The following is an 18,446-nucleotide window of genomic DNA, read 5'->3' as shown; positions in this document are numbered from 1 at the left end:
GGTCTCCCTGTAGCCCCAGCTGTCCTGGAACTCACTATGTAGACCAGGCTGGCCTCGAACTCACAGAGATCCACCTGCCTCTGCCTCCCAAGTGCTGGGACTACAGGTGTGCGCCACCACACCCGGCTACGTCCAGTTCTTATACTAGATCAGAGAGAAATTCCTCAGTACGGCCAGGGCTGGCTGTATCAGAGCTCTGTTTTTTTTAATACTTATTTATTACTTTTTTTTTCTTGGCTTATTTTTGTGCAAGCTCTGGTTTTGAAAATCATGTCTCTATCTGGTGTTTTCAGAAATCTAAAATACACCATGTGACCCAGTTTTCCTCCACCAGTGGTAAGCTCTGTGTGACCAGAATGAGATCACAGTTAGCTTTATGGTCAAAGGTCTGGCCTGGAACTCATAGTTCTGGTCTAGAAAGGGGAGGGAAAACGGGGACTTCTGATCCCGGGAAGGAGACAGCACATTCCTCAGGAATGTGGGCCTCAAGGTCCTGCACGTACCTTGTGAATACACACGAGGCCTCCCACTGCGAGCACTACCTTCTCAGCGCAGCAGCACCTGCCCAACCTCCTACTGACAGAGGTGTCACGTGCATCAACTTCAAAGACCCCACTGCTCAATCAGAACACAGCCAGTATCTTACAGGGAGAAAGAACAGCTATTGATTGGTAAGGAATGCTAAGACAGCACCAGGGCTAGAAGCTAACACCTATACTTGTTGCCTAATCAGAAAGAGATGTTTATGAGCTGAGGTAAGCAGATAGAAGACAGCCAAGGCAGCACTGCCATAGCTGATGGGAAGGGTCAGGGTTGCATGTCCAGGGCAGAGATGACATTACACTGGGCTGAGTGAGATGACAGGTCACCTTGCCAGTTACTCAATTTGGACTGGAGCAGAACCAAAGCTAAGGAAGCAGGTGAACAAGCAAGTTCAAATACAATGCAGACAGGGAAAGACTGAGCAGAAACAATGACTAGGCAGTGATGTCAAGAGAGTTCTGATGACAGGTGAAAGCCCTCATTCTTTCTTTACCAATGACAACTTCTGTTTCAGACTTTACCAAGGCTTCAAGCAGTAGTGAGCTAATGAAATGAACATGAACATCTATTTGTTTCAGCAACATAAAAGACAAATTATTTTGGGGGGTATACAGGAGGAGGGTCACAATCTAGAACAGTATCACAAAGGCTGCTTTCAGGAGTATGTCCTCAAAACTTCTCTGTCTCTACTTCAGACTCTTTGCATTATAATAGTACAAGTATTATTTTCAGACAATGGACAAGATTCTGTTATCCGAAGAGCTGTGTTCTTCAGTCTTTCTCTCCCATTAGACCATTAGCATCCCAGGTCCAGGTGTGGCATGACTTTCCAGAAACTCAGGCTGTGAAGAGACTGGCCCCGTTCAGTCTACACAGCAGTTTGCTCCAGTGAGTCACCCCCATTAGAGGCATGGACAGCTGCCTGACTGTTTTCAGTAGCAATCATGTTCAAACTCAAGACAGCCTCACACAGGCTGGTATTTGCACTATACTCTTCAAACAGAGACTTGGTTCCCCAATTGGATAGAATCAGTTTTGTGGTAATTACTTTTTAGTTACACTTTAAAAGTAAAATATCTTAAGTCACACACTTCCAGGGGTGAAAATGTTGATCACCCCTCTTCTGTCTCCATGGCAGACCTCACCTATTATAACAGGAAAGAATAGATATATATTCTGTTCTTTAAATCTTTTTCCATAATGTGAGAGGAATTCAACACCACAGCCAGACCATCCGTTTCATGTTTTATGGCCTTGGAAAGTTTCTCTTTCCCCCTGAAGACTAACTTCCATCTCGTGTGTTTGCAGCAACCCACCAAGACATGCTGAATTTACACAAATGCCCCACAGTACATCATCTGCCACTCAAGCATTCATTTGCTTCCAACTCAAACTGCTTTGGACACAGAAACCCACGAAGCACTACCACAAATGTTCACATGGGGAATAGACAGTTGAGTTCTAGCAGGCAAAGCCTTGACATGGACTGCAGGCAGAGTGGTTATTGCAGACGGATTTGCAGGCTCAAGCAATCTTCCTTTAAGGACAAATGTCAATAGATCACAGGGTCTGTGAGGAAGGCTGGCAGGAAATGACCTGATCATCGTGTTTTCCTAAAAGAGTAGCTCCTGAGGGTCATGGAGAATTCAACACAGACAGTAAATAGCAGGCCCTGATGAGGGCTGAAAAATCTCATGTCAGACTAGAAAAAGGGAGACTAGGAGGAAAAAGCACCTGTTAGGTACAAGTGTAAAATCTAAACTTAGGAGATGTAGAAAATGTATGCAGGGATGGGGGAGAAGGCAACTGCCCACCAATCCCCAAAGAGATCTCTGAGGTACACTAACAATGTAGGTCTGGGGCGGGGGGGGGGTTCATTTGAAAAAGACTCTGTGCATCAGAATTTTATTGAGAATCTTCATTCTTGCTACCCCCAACAGGCCATTTTTTTTTTTTTTGCTAAGTTATTCATGGTCATTTATAAATGCTTATCTTCCTTCTTCCAGAGTTCCAACGTGGCACTAATTATGTCCCAGAACTCAGAGTTCACCTGTCTCTGCTGATTACCTGTCACCCAGTGAATGAGCAGCACAATGAAACCACTGTATTGTACCAAGCTTGTACACTGTACTGCAAGCTTTCCTGACACACATACAAAACTAATTTCCTCAGAATCCAACTGCTTTTCAACCTTTCCAAGTAAGACTGCTTTCCACATGCTCACCCCAGACTGAACTGAATTAAGTTCAAGCAATGAGTGGCGACTCTCAAAGTATGGCCCATAAGCTGGGAGACAGCTTCAGAACAGACAGGGCCAAGACTGGCAGTCATCAAGGGATTCACACAAGACAATCATTTCATTTCTGTTGCTAATGTCGATGCGCTTCTGTTTCCCTAGTCAGGATGGTTACGCTTATTCTTCCTTCTTCAAGAGGATGAATTATAAATGTAACAGAGGCCTAGCGAAAGATCTTGCTGTCAGAATAGTGAAAGAATGGCTTCTCAAGCACACCACTCAAGAGATGCAGTATTCCTTTTCTACTGTTCACTAGGGATGTATCTTCCTCCATAGCCAACCTGTTGTTTAGGGGTATCATGATATCAAGTGCCCAATCTTTAGAAGGTGATGAATTATTAAAGGTCAAGTCTACTGATGCTGCTACAAATCCTCACTTCCATTGGCCCTCTGAGAGCTTCACTTCCTTGATGATCTCAAGTTTGATTAGTCTCTGAGTGAACAGCTAGTTCACTCAGGTTTGCAAGGTCATGGGATGTAAGATCTCGGATTGCTCTGGAGCCCAGGAGAAAACCTTTGCCCTGTGCACTGCTTAGTGCCAAGGCCTGAGAAGATGTGAGTTCAGAATGGCAGGTGGCTTCTAATTAAAGCTAGTCACCATGACCAGAAGACTAGTTGGAAGGGTGCTAGTCCGATGAGCCTCCAGGGGCTCATACTGCCATGTGGCTACTCACCGATGCTGATCAGGTACCAGGTGAGGAGGCCAGACCCGGGAACGGAAAGGCTGCTGTCCTAGCTGCCGTTGTAGGTCCGGTGGGATCTCAGCTGTAGGGTTGGTCAAGGCCAGTGTATGTCTTTTGGACCTATTTGCCAAGTACCTGCAACAGGCAGGAGGACATTTCACAGTAAAAAAGACAGACAGGAACATTCCTCCATAAGAAGCAAGAGAGGTTAACTGAGAGCAGTTGGTGAAACAGTGCTGGAGCTGCAGAAGGGCTCCATGGCAAGCAGGTTCTTGGCAGGATGGAAGTAAAACATGCCTAACTGGCCAAGAAAGGTCAGCTTACCATCAAAGTGGCTGAGTTTTAAGCCTGAGAGTAACCATGAGAGAAGAAAAGCAGACCTAGTTCATAAAGACAAGAAGATCAATTTTCTTCATTCCATTTAGCAGAAGTTATTTTCTACAAGTTAATTTCAAAATTTCCAAAGTATAAGTCAAAGGAAATGAACCTAAGGCCTATTTCTAGAGTGACAAGGGGGTATTCAAAAGGAGTTTATGTACACTTCTTGGTGTCAGATGCCCCAGGTTTTATGCTGTCCTTACTCCATGCCAAAGAAAACAGACTTCCATTTGAGGACAAGTGAGCTCTTCGCTCATGTACAATGACCAAAATATAATCATCAGAGAAGAAAAGCGGATGCTGTCCTCAGAAGAGCAGCTTCTATAAAGGATACAGAATATGAGAACTGATTTTAGGAGGAAAAAGGGCATGGCAAGAAGACAGAAGAGCCAACCACAAGTCGATGCCCTTCACTCTGAAGATCTTCCAGACCTACACTCAGTCGACACTGTAAGATGTCCAGTCCCTTTGCCTGATCCCACCACTGCTGCTTCTCTTGGGCACAGATAAGAGAAGCATGATCCTTTCCATGGACAGTCTATCCTTTAAATATTGGTATGAAGAAGAAGGTGGGGCTGGAGGAAGTAAAGGCTAAGACAAAGAGGATAAAATACGACTGTATCCTTTCAAAGAAGAAAGCCAGTAAAGTTACTAATTTCTCATTTCTTCATGATACCAGTAAGGCTCATTTACAACCTCATCTACCCTGTTATCGGCAAACCACAGAAGCAAAAGCATCAAGATTAAGGAAAAGTCACCAACCTTTCCTTCTATTGTGGAGGGCACTGGCCCACCTAACAACACCTGTGTTCACTATGGTTTTCCTTCCACAGAGAATGGGATTCTTTTTCCTGAGTATAGGTGGACAGTCCTGGGCAAGAACCATAAGGTTCCTAAAATGCTGTCTTGTTTCATTCCTAACTACCTTGCACATTTAAGCTAAAAGTTGTTACTAGACAAATTAGTAGTATGCAAACTTGCAAGAGTAAGCCAGCAGTGGTTAATGTCCATTTGATAAAGACACCCAAAGTTTCCCCAAGAGCCCATGAAACCATTTTATTTCAACTTCCCTCAAGGGAAAACATAAAATTTTGAAGAACACCTGTATTTCCGGGAAAATACATGCTGGATTCTAGTGAAACTCCCTCCCCAGAAAATAAAAAAGACAACTTCACAAGGGGGCATGCATGGAGCTGCAGACCAGGGCTACTGGAACTGAGTCAACAAACAGTACAGCATGCCTGGTGGTCACTGTTGTTCTCTGTGAACAAGGTTCTGCAAACAATGGGTATTTACATCTGTCCCTGGCCCATATCCCATATTCTTTTTTTTTTTTTCAATATCTCTTTGTTGGTACAAGGGAGTGGAAGAAACACACAGCAAACAGTACAAGAGGAATTCATTCATTCTCCTGGGAAGGAGGAGTCCATGCCAGAGGTCCATGGCCAGACTAGCTAGGATCACTGTCATCTCAAATCTCCAATTCCTTTTCAGTAAACAGTTCTTGGCAGGTAGGAGCAGGCTTTGTGCCTTGTGAAAACTACCAGAGTTGCGATGTGAAGGCAGGGGGCAAGGAAGGAAGGAGGGAGGAGAGGAAAAGTTCTTATGGTTATTGCTGTCACTTAAGGGGCTTCCAATGGTGCTTATAGAAATGAATTTTTCTGGATAGTCTTCTGTTACTTCCATGTGGGGAGGAACATGCCATCTGGCTTGAGCAAAGAGACCACACAAATGTTGAAGCTGCATTGTACCACCTCCTTGGGCAGAGGTGACCTTTCGCTGGTTGCAGGGGGAGCCTGCCCAAGGACGTTCTGCAAGCACTGCCAGATGCCACATTACCTCTGCACAGCTTCCTGATCTGGCTCCCCATCCGAGCTCTCCTCGTCCACAGGGGTAACTGCTGTCACTGCCTGCAAGGAAACAGGAAGGAAAGGCTCAAGGTAGCAGCTTATTCTTGAACTGTAGTAACTGGGCCCAGGCCAAGACTGTTGTTACTTTTCTTATTTACCAAACTTTTCTAGGACCCCTAGGTTATACAGAACTTTCACACACTTATTTTTCCACTTTTGCCTTCCTCAGGTGATACTAATTTGGATTTCTTCCTCTACTCATATTTATTCATTTGCTCATCAAATGTTTGGATGCCTACTATGCTGTAAGAGAAAATGTGGATATATAGATAGTCTTTGCCCTTGTTTGATGGAGACCAGTGAACGGACAATGGCAAGAGCATGGCTAAGCCCTTTCGAGTCCTCTACAGCATCCCTGGGAATTGAGGAGGCATTCTGGAGGCAGCAACACATGACCTGGGACCTGAAGATGCACAGGAGCTAGCAGCCAGGCCAAGAGGAGAAGGGTCACAGGCTGAGAGGACAGGAAGGCCCGTAGCACCCAAGGACCTGGAAATACGTAAGAAGCTGCCTACCTAGAGCACCTGAGCAAATGCCTGTGGTTTCATATTTACGTCAGTTCCAGAGTTTGGGTATCTGAACTCCAGGAAAGCATGGTGATTTTTGAAAGTACATTTCACCTAACAACTTTGTCGTTGTAATTCAGTGCTGTAAAATGCTAATTACGTACTGAGACCCAGACATGAGATGAGAAGCAATGCATATGCCATCACTGGGACTGCTCTCCCTGCCCCAGGACAGGAATGCTGTCCATTCTAAAAGATACTCACTCTTGGCCTGGTGGTACACATAAGCACCATGCCTCGCGCACTACAGCTACAGAGGACCTGATTTCGGTTCCCAGAACCCATGTCAGGTGGCTCATAACAACCTATAACTCCAGCACCAAGAGATTAGGCACCTCTGGCCTCTGCAGGCACCAGCACCTCATGTATACAAGCCCACACACAACCACAGAGACACATAGACATACACATAACAAGCCTAAAAATAAAAATAAATCTTTTTAAAAAAAAACTTAATGATAATTACAAAACAAAAAACAAAACTTTTCTGGAATATTTAATTTTCATATGCTTTACTATAGTTCTACAAGGGTGCAGCAAACAGGCAAGAAGTGTCTAGAGCTGAAGCAGGGGAAGGACACTGACCCTCATCACCACAGAAGTTAGCCTATTTTGAGATGGGCTGTGGTAAATCACTAAAGGATTTTAAGCAAGGGTGCAGTGTTACAAGATGTGTATTTGGGAACTATAAAGAGTCAGCTCTCTTTAGTTGTAGGGTGAAAGGGGCTGGTGGTAGAAATCAGGAGAAAAGACTGGAAGCAACCAAACAGGTACCAGGTGGGAAGCCATTAGATTAATCTAGTGATGGATGACTGTGGCCTGAGTTAAGGGCAATAGAGATAGAAGCGATTTAATTCACAGGCATTAAATAACTGATCTGATAGAGGGAACAAGGAAAATTGAATAAGACAAAAATCCACGTTCCTGGCTTGTGTAATCTACCAGGACCATGACAGTGCTATTCACTGTCACTGCAGGAGAGGGACAGGCTTCACAGTCGTGATAAAGTTTTGGAACCTGTTGAATTAAAATCTGAGTAATCACACATACAGATGTGTAGAACTTGGGAAGGGCATTTTGGGTAGAAGAGCTGATGGTAGTTGCAACTATGGGAGTGGATAGGCTCATCTGGAAAGAAAACGGGACATGGGAAAAGCGCCTTGGCTAAAACCAGGTTTTGTCATGTCAACTTCAAGGACCAAGCAGAAAAGTCTGAAAAAGAAACTGAAAGGCAGGAAGAAAACAGAGTATGGTGCTACAGAAGCAAAAGAAAAAAAAAGAGAGAAAAAGGTCATCAATGACTAATGACTAATAGAGTTGGGACATCCAAAAAGATAAAGATTACAAATGCCCACTGCATTTATCAACAAGAGCTTGTTAGTGACCTTAGTAGCAACAGTTCCAGTGGACAGAGCAAGTCACCCCACTTCCCATGAGGATGATCCAATCCTTTCTATTGACTCTGCTCATACCTGAACACCTCCGCTACTGCACAGCCTGTGCTATTCAGTTTGGCACTTAATCACACATGCCTTTTTTTTTGAGGCAGTGTCAGTCGTGTAGCCCTGGCTGTCACTATGTAAACCAGGCTGGCCTCAAACTTGCTGCAACCCTCCTGCCTCCACCTCCCAAGTACTGGATTGCATAGCTTTACATGGTCTTTTCCTATTTAAATGCTTCCTGTAGGTTGGCCTTGTGCTTCAAGATCATAAATTCACTAACTCACTATGCCAACAATTTTGATGAAGAATTCTGTATTTGGCTGGGCCACACGGTACTTGATCCATGATAAGGTTAAGTACAGAAATGAAGAGTAAGCTTCCAGACACTTTTTTTTTTTTTTTTGGTCTTTTTGAGACAAGGTCTCCCTGTAGCCCTGGCTGGCTTGGAACTCTCTAGATAGACCAGGCTGGCCTTGATCTCATGGAGATTCGCCTCCCTAGTGCTGGGATCAAAGGCATGCAGCACCACTACACCCAGCTAAGTTCTGGACACTTTTTTTTTTTACTATTTTATTTTTTTTTATTTTATGTGTATGAGTATATTGCCTACATGTATGTGAGTGCACCCATATTGTGCAATGCCTCGGAGGTCAGAAGAGGGCTTCAGATTCCCCTGGAACTGGAGTTAAGGGCGGTTCTTAGCTACCATGTAGGTGCTGGGAATGGAACCCAAGTCCTCTGCAAGAGCAGTCATGCTCTTAACCACTGAGCCACCTCTCCAGCCCCAGTTCTAGACACTTTTATGACAACTTAATGGAGTAATTTTTCAGTTGAATATAAAATTTAGCCTTTTATTTTGTGTTTTTAAATTTTCACTTTTCAGTGCCCAGCATGGTGGTGCACGCCTTTAATCCCAGCCCTTGGAAGGCAGAGGCAGGTGGATCTCTTCAAGATCAAGGCCACCCTGACTGACATCATGACTTCTAAGTGGGATGTGACTAGGGAGACCCTGTCAAAAACAATGAACAAGAACAAAAAACTTGTCACTTTTTAATAATTCACCTTTACTCTATTTTATAAAAATAATAACTCATGATGAATTAAGGGAACAAAGGTTCTCAACTACTCATAGTTTGAGAAGTACTGCCCTAAAACATTTTGTAAGGGCTATGGATATAGTTAGTACTCAATCTTATGGAGCTATGAGAATGAATGAAAGCAAGACTCAGGTCAGAAAAATCACCAGAAATAGACAGATGCCAATGTATTTTTTTTAAAAAGCTTGAATGTCACCGTCATATAAAAATGATGCAGCTGAGAGATATAAACTGAAGTTAGAGTCAAATAATCAAGTGACCAAAGTTGTACCAAAATGCCAGGGAGCACTGATGAAAGGGTTAGTGCAACTGTCGTTTTGGAAAGCAGTCTAAAAGGCAATTAATTCCATGGGCCAGTGAGATGGCTTAGCAGTTGCCACAGAAGCCTGCAAACTTGAATTCAATCCCTGGAACCCAGGGAAAGGTGAAAGGAGAGAACCAATTTCTGAAAGTTGTCCTGACTTCCACATATGCACTGTGGCACACATGTATATACACATACACACACACACACACACACACACACACACACACACACACACACACAAATAATAAGTAAAACAAAATTGAAGAAGTGATGCATTCCAGAGAGCACTGTCTGCTTCAAGTGCCTTCTGTCGGGAACGTAAGGAAAATACTGAGGCAGGAAGGCAGACAGAGAGACAGACCACACACACACACACACACACACACACACACACACACACAAATAATAAGTAAAACAAAATTGAAGAAGTGATGCATTCCAGAGAGCACTGTCTGCTTCAAGTGCCTTCTGTCGGGAACGTTCTCTGAGAAGGTACAGGGCCAGCCCCGCCGCCTGTCCGGAAGCTGCTGGGTGTACTTGGACTTACCACAGTAGCTTAATGTGGCCCACTGTGGAGAGGCAGAATAGAATAAGTAAGTAAGGAAGTCAGTGAAAACACACAGTGGGAACACACCAAGCATCCCACGTTATGAGGAAGAGGAAATTCAGGTATTTCAGTTAGTTGCCAGCCCTAGGCCCACGCCTCCTTATCAAAAGTCTCCGAGAAAGTCAATTGGCCTATGTATTGTTACTTACTGGTGTCATGGTGACAAGTGGGGAGGGTCCCCGTGGGCGCTTCAGCAGCTGCTGGGCATGCAGTTGGATGTTGGCTCCTCCATCTGATGCCCTCCGGCCAAGGGGGCCCATTCCATTCAGCAGCTGTAGTGTGGGTGGCTGTAACAGAGACTGCTCCTGCCGAGAGTGGGCAGGATGCACTGGTGAGACAGGGTAAAATAAGGGAGCAAACAGCAGTACCCTCATTTACTACGATTAAGGGATTCTTTGATGGTAATACGAACTCAAGAAATCTTCCCTGTCACCAGAGCTGCTGTACAAAAGGGAAATCCTTCTCTCTAAGGAAACACTCCAACCCCAGGGATGGTTCTTTCAAAGCCTCTCAAAGGAAGCTTGAGTTTGTTTCCTGTGGACAGGCCCTTTCCCACAGCCAGGTACCTTGTACTCAAGCTGCCCAGTTGGCTGCAGATTCTGCATAGGAAGCAGGTTGTGCATGAAGTTCATGTTAGGGGTCACCTGCAGGAAGGGAGCCTGTGGGTTGACTCCAGGAAAGCCGGGTAGGAGCTTCTGCAGATCTTCCATGACTTCCGTGCTGATAAGAAACAGGAAGACAGAGACATGTAGCTACTCAGGAGTGCTTAAATCCACAAACCAATGTCACCGTTCTCCTCCATACAGGAATTTTATTTTTTTTACTTTTCTCTTTTTGTGTGTGTGCATATGTGTATATGTATGCATGTGCCCACCAGTTCACATGTATGCAAGTGTCTGAGAGCACATGTGCATGCATGAGTATGGAGGCCAAAGGTGGGGTGTCTTCCTCTATCACTCTCCACCATATTTGTGAGATAAGGTCTCTCACTGACCCTGGAGTTCACTGATTGGCTAGGCTCACCAGCCAGTGAGTTCTGGGGATCTGCCTATCTCCACCCCCACAGAGCTAAGGTATAACACATGCTGCCATGCCTGGCTTTTACATGGCTTCTGGGGATCCAGAACTCAGGTCTTTATATTTGCAGGGCAAACACTTTACCGACTGAGCCATCTTTGCAGTCCCATTTTAATTCTTCTTCTAAATTTCTATTTCTCTGTAAGATCCCAGAGCAAAGCAGAAGTCTAATGTGTGGAATACCCTGCTGCCATTTTATTCCATGTTCCTGGGGATTGTTATTCTTCACTCACTCAGGTAAAACCAATAGCTCAGAGCCAAGAGAAATACTGGCACAACTCCAGTTCAGGTTTTCCAGACCTTGAGGTGAACAGCAAGTTTCTAGAGAGAACAGGCCATCCACTAAGACAATGACTGCCTTAAGTAGCAACTGATTCAGCAGGGAAAGAATGCAATTACCCCCATCAGCACTGACAGGACAGATAAGTACTGGATGTTCAGGGCTGCCATGCCCAGCAGACTTTAAATAAGCAATCTTTCCACTAACCATGACTTAGGACTCCACCCTTTTGCAGTGACACATCCTGTGGAACCAGAATGTTCCCCCTATTGCCTATTTGATCGTAGGCTGAGAACAAGGAACATAACAAGCAAATCAGCAGGCATGGGAATCGTTTTTGGAAATCCACTCAGAGGAAAGAGATATTTATAAGAAAACCAGCTTTGCCCTGAGTTGAACTCTAGGAGAACTCTTGCCACAACCTTCTGTTCTCTGCTCAGCAAGGAAAACATTCAGCAATAAGGTGGGCTATCGTTCACGCTGTAGCCTTCAACTATGGAGCAGAAAGGTCCAGAGTTGCCCTCAGTCCATCTCCCCAGTGTGAGGGCCTCAGGGAACATTGTGACAGGCAGCCTTTGGGGAACACTTTGGAAAACTTGTATGTTTTAAGATTCTTGCTTACTTTTGGGGGTCAGAGCAGGGGACCAAACCCAGGACCTTGTCTGTGCCAGGCAATTGTCTCTACTGCTGAGCTGTATTCCCAGCTGTTGTTCACCTCATTTTCAATTGTCCACATATATAAATTATACCATAGCCCATGTCATCCCTTTCAATATGAGTCTTGCAATAGAACATATGTCAGGCAGCATTTTTAAAAGCTGTCAGACTCAGCTGAATTTTAAGGAGTCCTATCACTATGGGCAAAGACGCTAGCATACCCCTCACACACGTTATGGATTAGCTGGTAGGATGACTGCTCAGAGCCCTTGGCTCTAGGCAGACTGTAATTATTAAGTTGAATCAGTTGTGATTTTCCAGGGTTCGTGATGTGCTGAAAATGGTGTCCTGGACACTCATTTAGGTCTGACCTGGGGGAGATCGTGCAGTAGGAAGAACACCATGAGGTACTCAAAGCCAGGTGAAAATTCTTTGCCTCAGTACTGAACAGGGCTGGTACCCAGGCACTTACCGTGGGTCAGCCACCCCCACTGTGTGCCTCCTCATCGACAAATAGCGAACCAAGGCTTCAGGAGAAGGCTCTTCACCCTCATCACTGTCCAAGTTCACTGCCCCATCAGGCTGAGGTGGAGGGAAACACAACTGATCATAAATAAGAAGTAACTAGAAACAAGAGGGAAGAAGTGTGGTATGGGAAAGAGAGGCTTCAGTTGACAGCTACCACAGGTGGCTACTTGCCTCTACAATTTGGTTCTCTGGGTTGATCAGCTGCACCTGAGGGACGCTGATGTTCATAGCCGTGCCTGCCTGCTCAGCCTGGAAAGTAGGACATACGGATAAACAGACTTCAGATACTAGAGGAAAATAATGATAGTTTCTCAAAATAGTCTTAGTTTATATTTCTTTCTCTCTCTCTCTCTCACACACACACACACACACACACACACACACACACACACATTTGGTTTTGCTATGTAGCCCAGGCTGAACTTGAACTCATCATCTTTTTGCCTCAGATTCCCAAGGGCTAGGATTATACACATGGGTCACCACACCCTGCTTCAAAGTAGTCTTGAATGCTAAAGTCTAACTCTCCTGCACTCAGAAGACACGGTAAGGAAACATTCTTTAGAGACGATAGCATCTCACAATGATTTGCTATTTCTTTTTGGAAAAATAAAGAGAAAGAAAACTATTGCTGCCATCTGTCCTCTCAGTCAAAGAAAGGTTCAGATCTTGTCTTCTGACTGAGGAAGAGATGACAGATGAGTGAAAAACAAGAATCTTTCGAGTCAAGGCTGGTGAACAGCAACTAACCCTTACCCCTACTGTTACTTATCCTCAGCTAGGTCACTGGAGACATTGCCCACCTGGATATTGACTGGTGCTTGAAATGGCATGGCTCGGGGTATGGTAGGAAGTGCTCCGAGACGCAGGGTTTTATGTCTCTTATGTCGATCACACAGCAGACTGTAGATTGCACTATAGTGATCATAGGCATCTGATCTTAGTGACTACCAAGAGAGAAGGGGAAAAAGTAAAAAACCCTGATGAGATGGTACGTCAATGACCAAACCCTTTTAATAATGCCAAGAAAAGACCAAAGCAGCTTCTTTCCTTCCTTCCCAGGCCCAGGAGGGGCAGAAAAAAAGGAGGAAGAGGAAAGCAAAAAGACACAAGTGCTTAGGGAGGAGAAGACACAGAAAAGGCAGGAGAGAGGAAGGGCTACTGCATTTCACTTGTTCCCTGCTCTTCCCAGGTACCTGTAGTGTCCGCTCTTTGTCCAGTCCCATGTCTTCCATGGCCAAGAGGACATCATCATTGAGGGGATCCGTCTGTCTTTCTTCCTTCAGTTGCTGACATTCAGCTATTAACTATAACATGAAAAGAGGCAAGCTGTTAAGTCCCAATTAACCACACCAATATGGCATACGCGATCCATGATGGCCAAGCTATTCCATGCCCCCTCACTGACAATTCTTTAGAACTCAGTCGGTTCTGCTGATCAGCTGTGAGCAGTCAAGATTCCTGTTCCTGAGCTCTCTGGGTTACCTGGAATGATTACAATGGTAAACAGAGGGATGCTGCAGAAGCCATGGAACTGAGCACACCAAGACCAAAGAGATGTCCCCATGGCAGTGAGCTGCAGAATCTAGGGTATATCACCTCAAAAGCCAAAAACAAACTGTAATATGGGGACAAATGTAAGGAACCAATATCAACACTTTCCAACAGTCCAGCTGAGTTTTACAGTCCTCCCAGCTGAATTCACATGATGCTTTGGTATTACAGTTTTTGTCTCTTAGTGTCCATCTTTTAAGGCTCTAGGCAGATTACATCACACACAAAAGAGACTGCAACTTCAGAGAAGGTTCCTGAGGTGAGGGGCGCAGCTTACCCTGTCAAAGTTGGGATCGGCGTCCCCTAGTTTCATCCACTTGTGCCTGCAGATCTGCTCCATTGAGAGGCGCTTATTCGGATCTAACACCAGCATGTGGCGGATCAAGTGTTCACATTCTGCAACAGACAAACAGCTTGCCTCAGTCTTTGTGAGGGGAGGCACCAGCCAAGTGAAAGAGCTACAAGCAAGAGTATCAGGGAGCATCTCGGGCTCCTGGCTTTTAATGGCATCTCTCTTCTGCCTTGACCTTCACCTATTTCATTGCTTACTCCAGAAGGAGCTGAGCAAAACAGAGAGAGATGGACAAAAAGAAATCCAAATGGGACAGTCTGGTTAATGTCTCCATTAAGTATGAGGAGAAGAGTATAAGGCTAATGCAAGGATTCTACTTACTTATATTATGCAGTAAATGAAGGAGAAACTGTTCTCTAAGAGATCCACGATCTTACAATGTTCTCAAATTGGTCAGCTCTATCCTCCTATACATAAGATCACGAGCACATTAATGGTTTGGGCTTAGGTATGCAACACGTCTGTTGAAGTCAGTAAGCCTGGAACTTCTGGTGGCATAGGGTACACAGGGAGAGAGGTAGAGGCACAGGCCACCTCTGTCACATGCTGGGATGCTGTTGGCCTTATCTGGAATTTTCTCAGTATGAATTAAACATGGCAGGAACATAAAGCAGAGCTTACAGAGAGTCAATCAACAGCTATTTCTCTCTGGGAACTCAAACTCCAGGTTATACTGCATAAAGAACAAAGGGCTCAGATTCAGAAACCTATATTCTGATTTTAAAACCACCCTCTTTAAGTTTTCTCATCTGCAAACTGGAGGCCCGGATGACCACGTGGGAAAGCAGTTGTGAGGAAAGTGGTGGGCGATGATGATAAGGCAGGAGAATTACTAGTCCTTCAGAGCACTTTACAATTATTATTATCTCTGTTAACCCTACAGCGATCCGAAGAGGAATGTGCCCTCATCCTTCCCATTTTAGAAATGGCTGAAATTAGCCAGAGTCCACAGTCACATGGTTCTCAAGTGAGATTCAAACCAACAGCCTGATTGTCCACTTGGTGCTTGTGCGCACGTGTGGTATGTTTGCCCATGTGGGCACATGTGTGGGTCAGAGGGTAACGTTGGGATGTCTTCCTGAATTGGTTCTCTACATTATGTTTTGAGACAGGGTCTCTCACTGAACTTGAAGCTTACTGTTTTGGCTATGGCTGTCCAGGGAACCTTTGGGATTCCCCTGTCTCTACCCCCACTTTCAGGGCTGGGGTCACAGAAGTGTACCACCACACCAACTTTTATGTGGGTGCTAGGAATCTGAACTGGGGTCTTCATGCTTACACAGAAAATACTTTGCCCACTGAGCCATCTTCCCAGCCCCTCACCTGGACCCTTAAAACATAGTGTTATTGTGCCTCAGTCCTACAGAGCTGGGGGCACATACTTGAACCACTAGTACATCTTCATCCAAGTCATCATTGTTTGCTTAAACTACCAAAGTTTCCTAACTGGTCTTTCTGCTTCCATGTTTGCTCCATTACTGTCTAATCTACATAGGGAAGCAAAAGGAACTTTTTTTCTGAAGTTGTCTGGACCTATCACTACCTTATATAAAACTTTGCAGTTTCTTCCCATGATCCTCAGAATAAAAATCCAAAGTCATGATGAACCTGCAAGGCCCTACCTGATTTTCCCACAAACACAGCTTTCTCTACATTCTGGCCTTTGAGCTCCTTCCTTTAGCTGAAAAGGACACCCCTCAGGTCTTCTCAGGGCAGACGCCTTGTCATTCAGATACGAACTTCAATGTCACTTCCTCAGAAAGTTCTTCCCTGACCACTCACACTACAGCAGGCTTCCAGTCATTCTCCATTATGTCGCATGAATTTTCTTTACACGAACGGTTTCTTTATGGAATCACGTTGTTTATATTCCCTTTATTGTCTAATTCCTCAACACAATGTAAGACACATTCCTTTCCTACTGCCACATCCAATTTCACATCCCCAGTACCAAGAATGGTTATTATATCTAATGGGAACCAAATATCCACTGAATAAATGAATAAACAGTTATGAAATATTTACCTTTGTCAAGCAAGATTGTATTTGTGGAAATGCTTTCTACATCATTTAATCTTTACAACAACTCTAAGTTAGGTACTATTAGTAGCCACATTATAAGTGTAGAAACAAGATTTTGAAGAGCTAATGTACTCAGACACTCCAAAGCTAAGCTCTTAACCACCCTTTTGTACATCTTCAGATAGATAAGAATTTGATTTGATCTATTTTTTCCAGGGAAATTCAACTCTGTGATTTCTATAGCATTTGGTAAATACTATTTTATGCCACTGTCATGAAGGAATATGAAGAATAATTTAAATGAACTCCTCTTTTAATGTATCTGTGCTGTTAGTTTCTGTCAACTTGACACAAATCAGAGTTACCTGGAAGAGGGGATTCTCAACCAAGGAATTTCTACATAGTTTGTGGCCACGTCTGTGAGGCAACTCCTCAATTGCCATCCCAGGTGGTCCTGGGCTGTGGAAGAAAAGTAGCTCAGTAAGCTAAGGGAAGCAAGCCAGTGAGCAGTGCTCCTCCATGGTCTCTGCATCGGTTTGTGCCTCCAGGTTCCTGCCTTGAGTTCCTTCCCTGGCTTCCCTCAATGAAGGACTGTAACCTAGAAATGTAAACCAAGTACATTTCCTCCTCTGAGTTGCTTTTGGTCAGTGTTTTATCACAGCAATAGAGAAAGCAAAATTAGGACAGTATTCTGATTTTCAAATACAATAAAGCTACTAGATAAAAACCTTTTTTTTTTTTTTTTTTTTTTTTTTTTTTTTTTTGTCTTTTTGAGACAGGGTTTTCCTGTAACTCCAGCTGGCCTGGAACTCACTATATACACCAGGCTGGCCTCGAACTCACAGAGATAACCCTGCCTCTGCCTCCCAAATGCTAGGACTAAAGGGGTGTGCCACCACGCCCAGCGGAAAAATCATGTTCTTAATTCACAAAGTTGCTTAAAGCTAAAGACATCAGTGTAGGGAAGCCAGGCAGGGTCTGCTTTGAAAGTTGTCAAGTTGTTGTTCTGCCTCTAGATGGCAGTCTTCTGTTTTCCTTTGGTCTTTCCACACATAATTTAGTGTATGATATAAAATGGCCAAGGCCAAATGATGATCAGGTATAGGCTTGTTTTAAAACAGAGATTTTTCTAGGCAATTTCCTTAAACAACAAAAACAAAGCAAAACAAAGACACCCCTCATAGTAAATCCAATTAAAAGATGTATTTAACTCAATTTCAGGATTTTGAAAATATCTGGTCAGTCATCCTGAACTATTATTTGGCCTAAGAGATCCTGAAAATTCTCCAGAAAAAAATTCATAAGAAATTATGTGTACAAGCTTGCACATAATTTTTGTCTATTCAAGGAACCCAAGGAACATTCCCTAGATGTCTACAGACCCAGATGAGAAACTCCTGTCAATAGCACAAGGTCAAGAGTGCTGATCTCTGCACTACAGGACATCAGGCTGGCAGAGGATCAGAGCCTAGCACGTCTCATCTGTTGCACACGGGGTGGAACAAGGCAGAACTCATCATCAATTCTTACTTTTGTGGTGTCATACAGCTCATGAAATTAAATTTAGATGAGATCTGAATACATTATCCTACCCAGAATATGGGAAGAGCCTGGAAATGAAGAAAGTAAGCCTGAAATGACAACTGACAAATGAGCAGGAAGAAACTGGGTCCTCAGAGTAAAGGTATATGCGATCCATTTTTCCAGACACTACCAAGTACTCTCATGTCAAGAGTGGCCTCATCACTTGTCATCTCCCAAAAGGTACATATAGCCTTTGATGCTGAATGAGGTGGAGGCACTGTGGGCCATGCAGGAATATGCTGCTCTGCTGCGTGTGCCAGAGGAGCCGCCTCACTTCCCAGGCTGCTTTCATCTGCTCTGCACAAGATGCCAAGTGGTCTCTGCAGTAAAATCGCTGTGGGCCTGTGAAACCCAATCTGCTCAAGGAATGCTAACTAGAGGATGCACACTGCATCCTGGCAAGCTAACAGAGACTTGGATGACCCTAAGATGGAAATGAAGGCTGCCTGTGACTTTCTCTGAGATGTCAACATCTTCCATGTCTTTGATGAGAACTTTCTCAAAAAGGCTGAAAGTATTTGGCTGGGGGGGGGGGGGATAAAATTAAAGGGTAGGGGAGTATG

General features: G+C 44.2%; 1 protein-coding gene across 5 annotated transcripts in view; it reads right to left on the bottom strand.

Moving 5' to 3' along the window:
- Nucleotides 1-18,446, bottom strand: part of Sik3 (SIK family kinase 3) — a 260,278-nt gene that overhangs the window by 21,192 nt on the left and 220,640 nt on the right. For 3 of the 5 annotated variants that reach the window (XM_008850934.3, XM_008850939.3, XM_008850935.3), the window contains exons 7-15: nt 14,203-14,321; nt 13,568-13,678; nt 13,175-13,318; nt 12,543-12,620; nt 12,316-12,425; nt 10,396-10,549; nt 9,979-10,134; nt 5,740-5,810; nt 3,514-3,657 (exon numbers count right to left, since the gene is read on the bottom strand). In XM_008850934.3, coding sequence (XP_008849156.1) covers nt 3,514-3,657; nt 5,740-5,810; nt 9,979-10,134; nt 10,396-10,549; nt 12,316-12,425; nt 12,543-12,620; nt 13,175-13,318; nt 13,568-13,678; nt 14,203-14,321 — 1,087 coding nt within the window. The remainder of the gene's footprint in view (nt 1-3,513; nt 3,658-5,739; nt 5,811-9,978; nt 10,135-10,395; nt 10,550-12,315; nt 12,426-12,542; nt 12,621-13,174; nt 13,319-13,567; nt 13,679-14,202; nt 14,322-18,446) is intronic. The other 2 variants (XM_017802667.2, XM_008850941.3) reach the window with 1 other exon arrangement.

Source organism: Nannospalax galili, unplaced genomic scaffold (genome assembly GCF_000622305.1).
Source record: "Nannospalax galili isolate Female #2095 unplaced genomic scaffold, S.galili_v1.0 scaffold265, whole genome shotgun sequence".
In the NCBI taxonomy this organism is placed as follows: Eukaryota; Metazoa; Chordata; class Mammalia; order Rodentia; family Spalacidae; genus Nannospalax; species Nannospalax galili.
The sequence above is the reverse complement of the archived record's forward strand: the minus strand, read 5'-3'. Positions and strand labels throughout refer to the sequence as shown.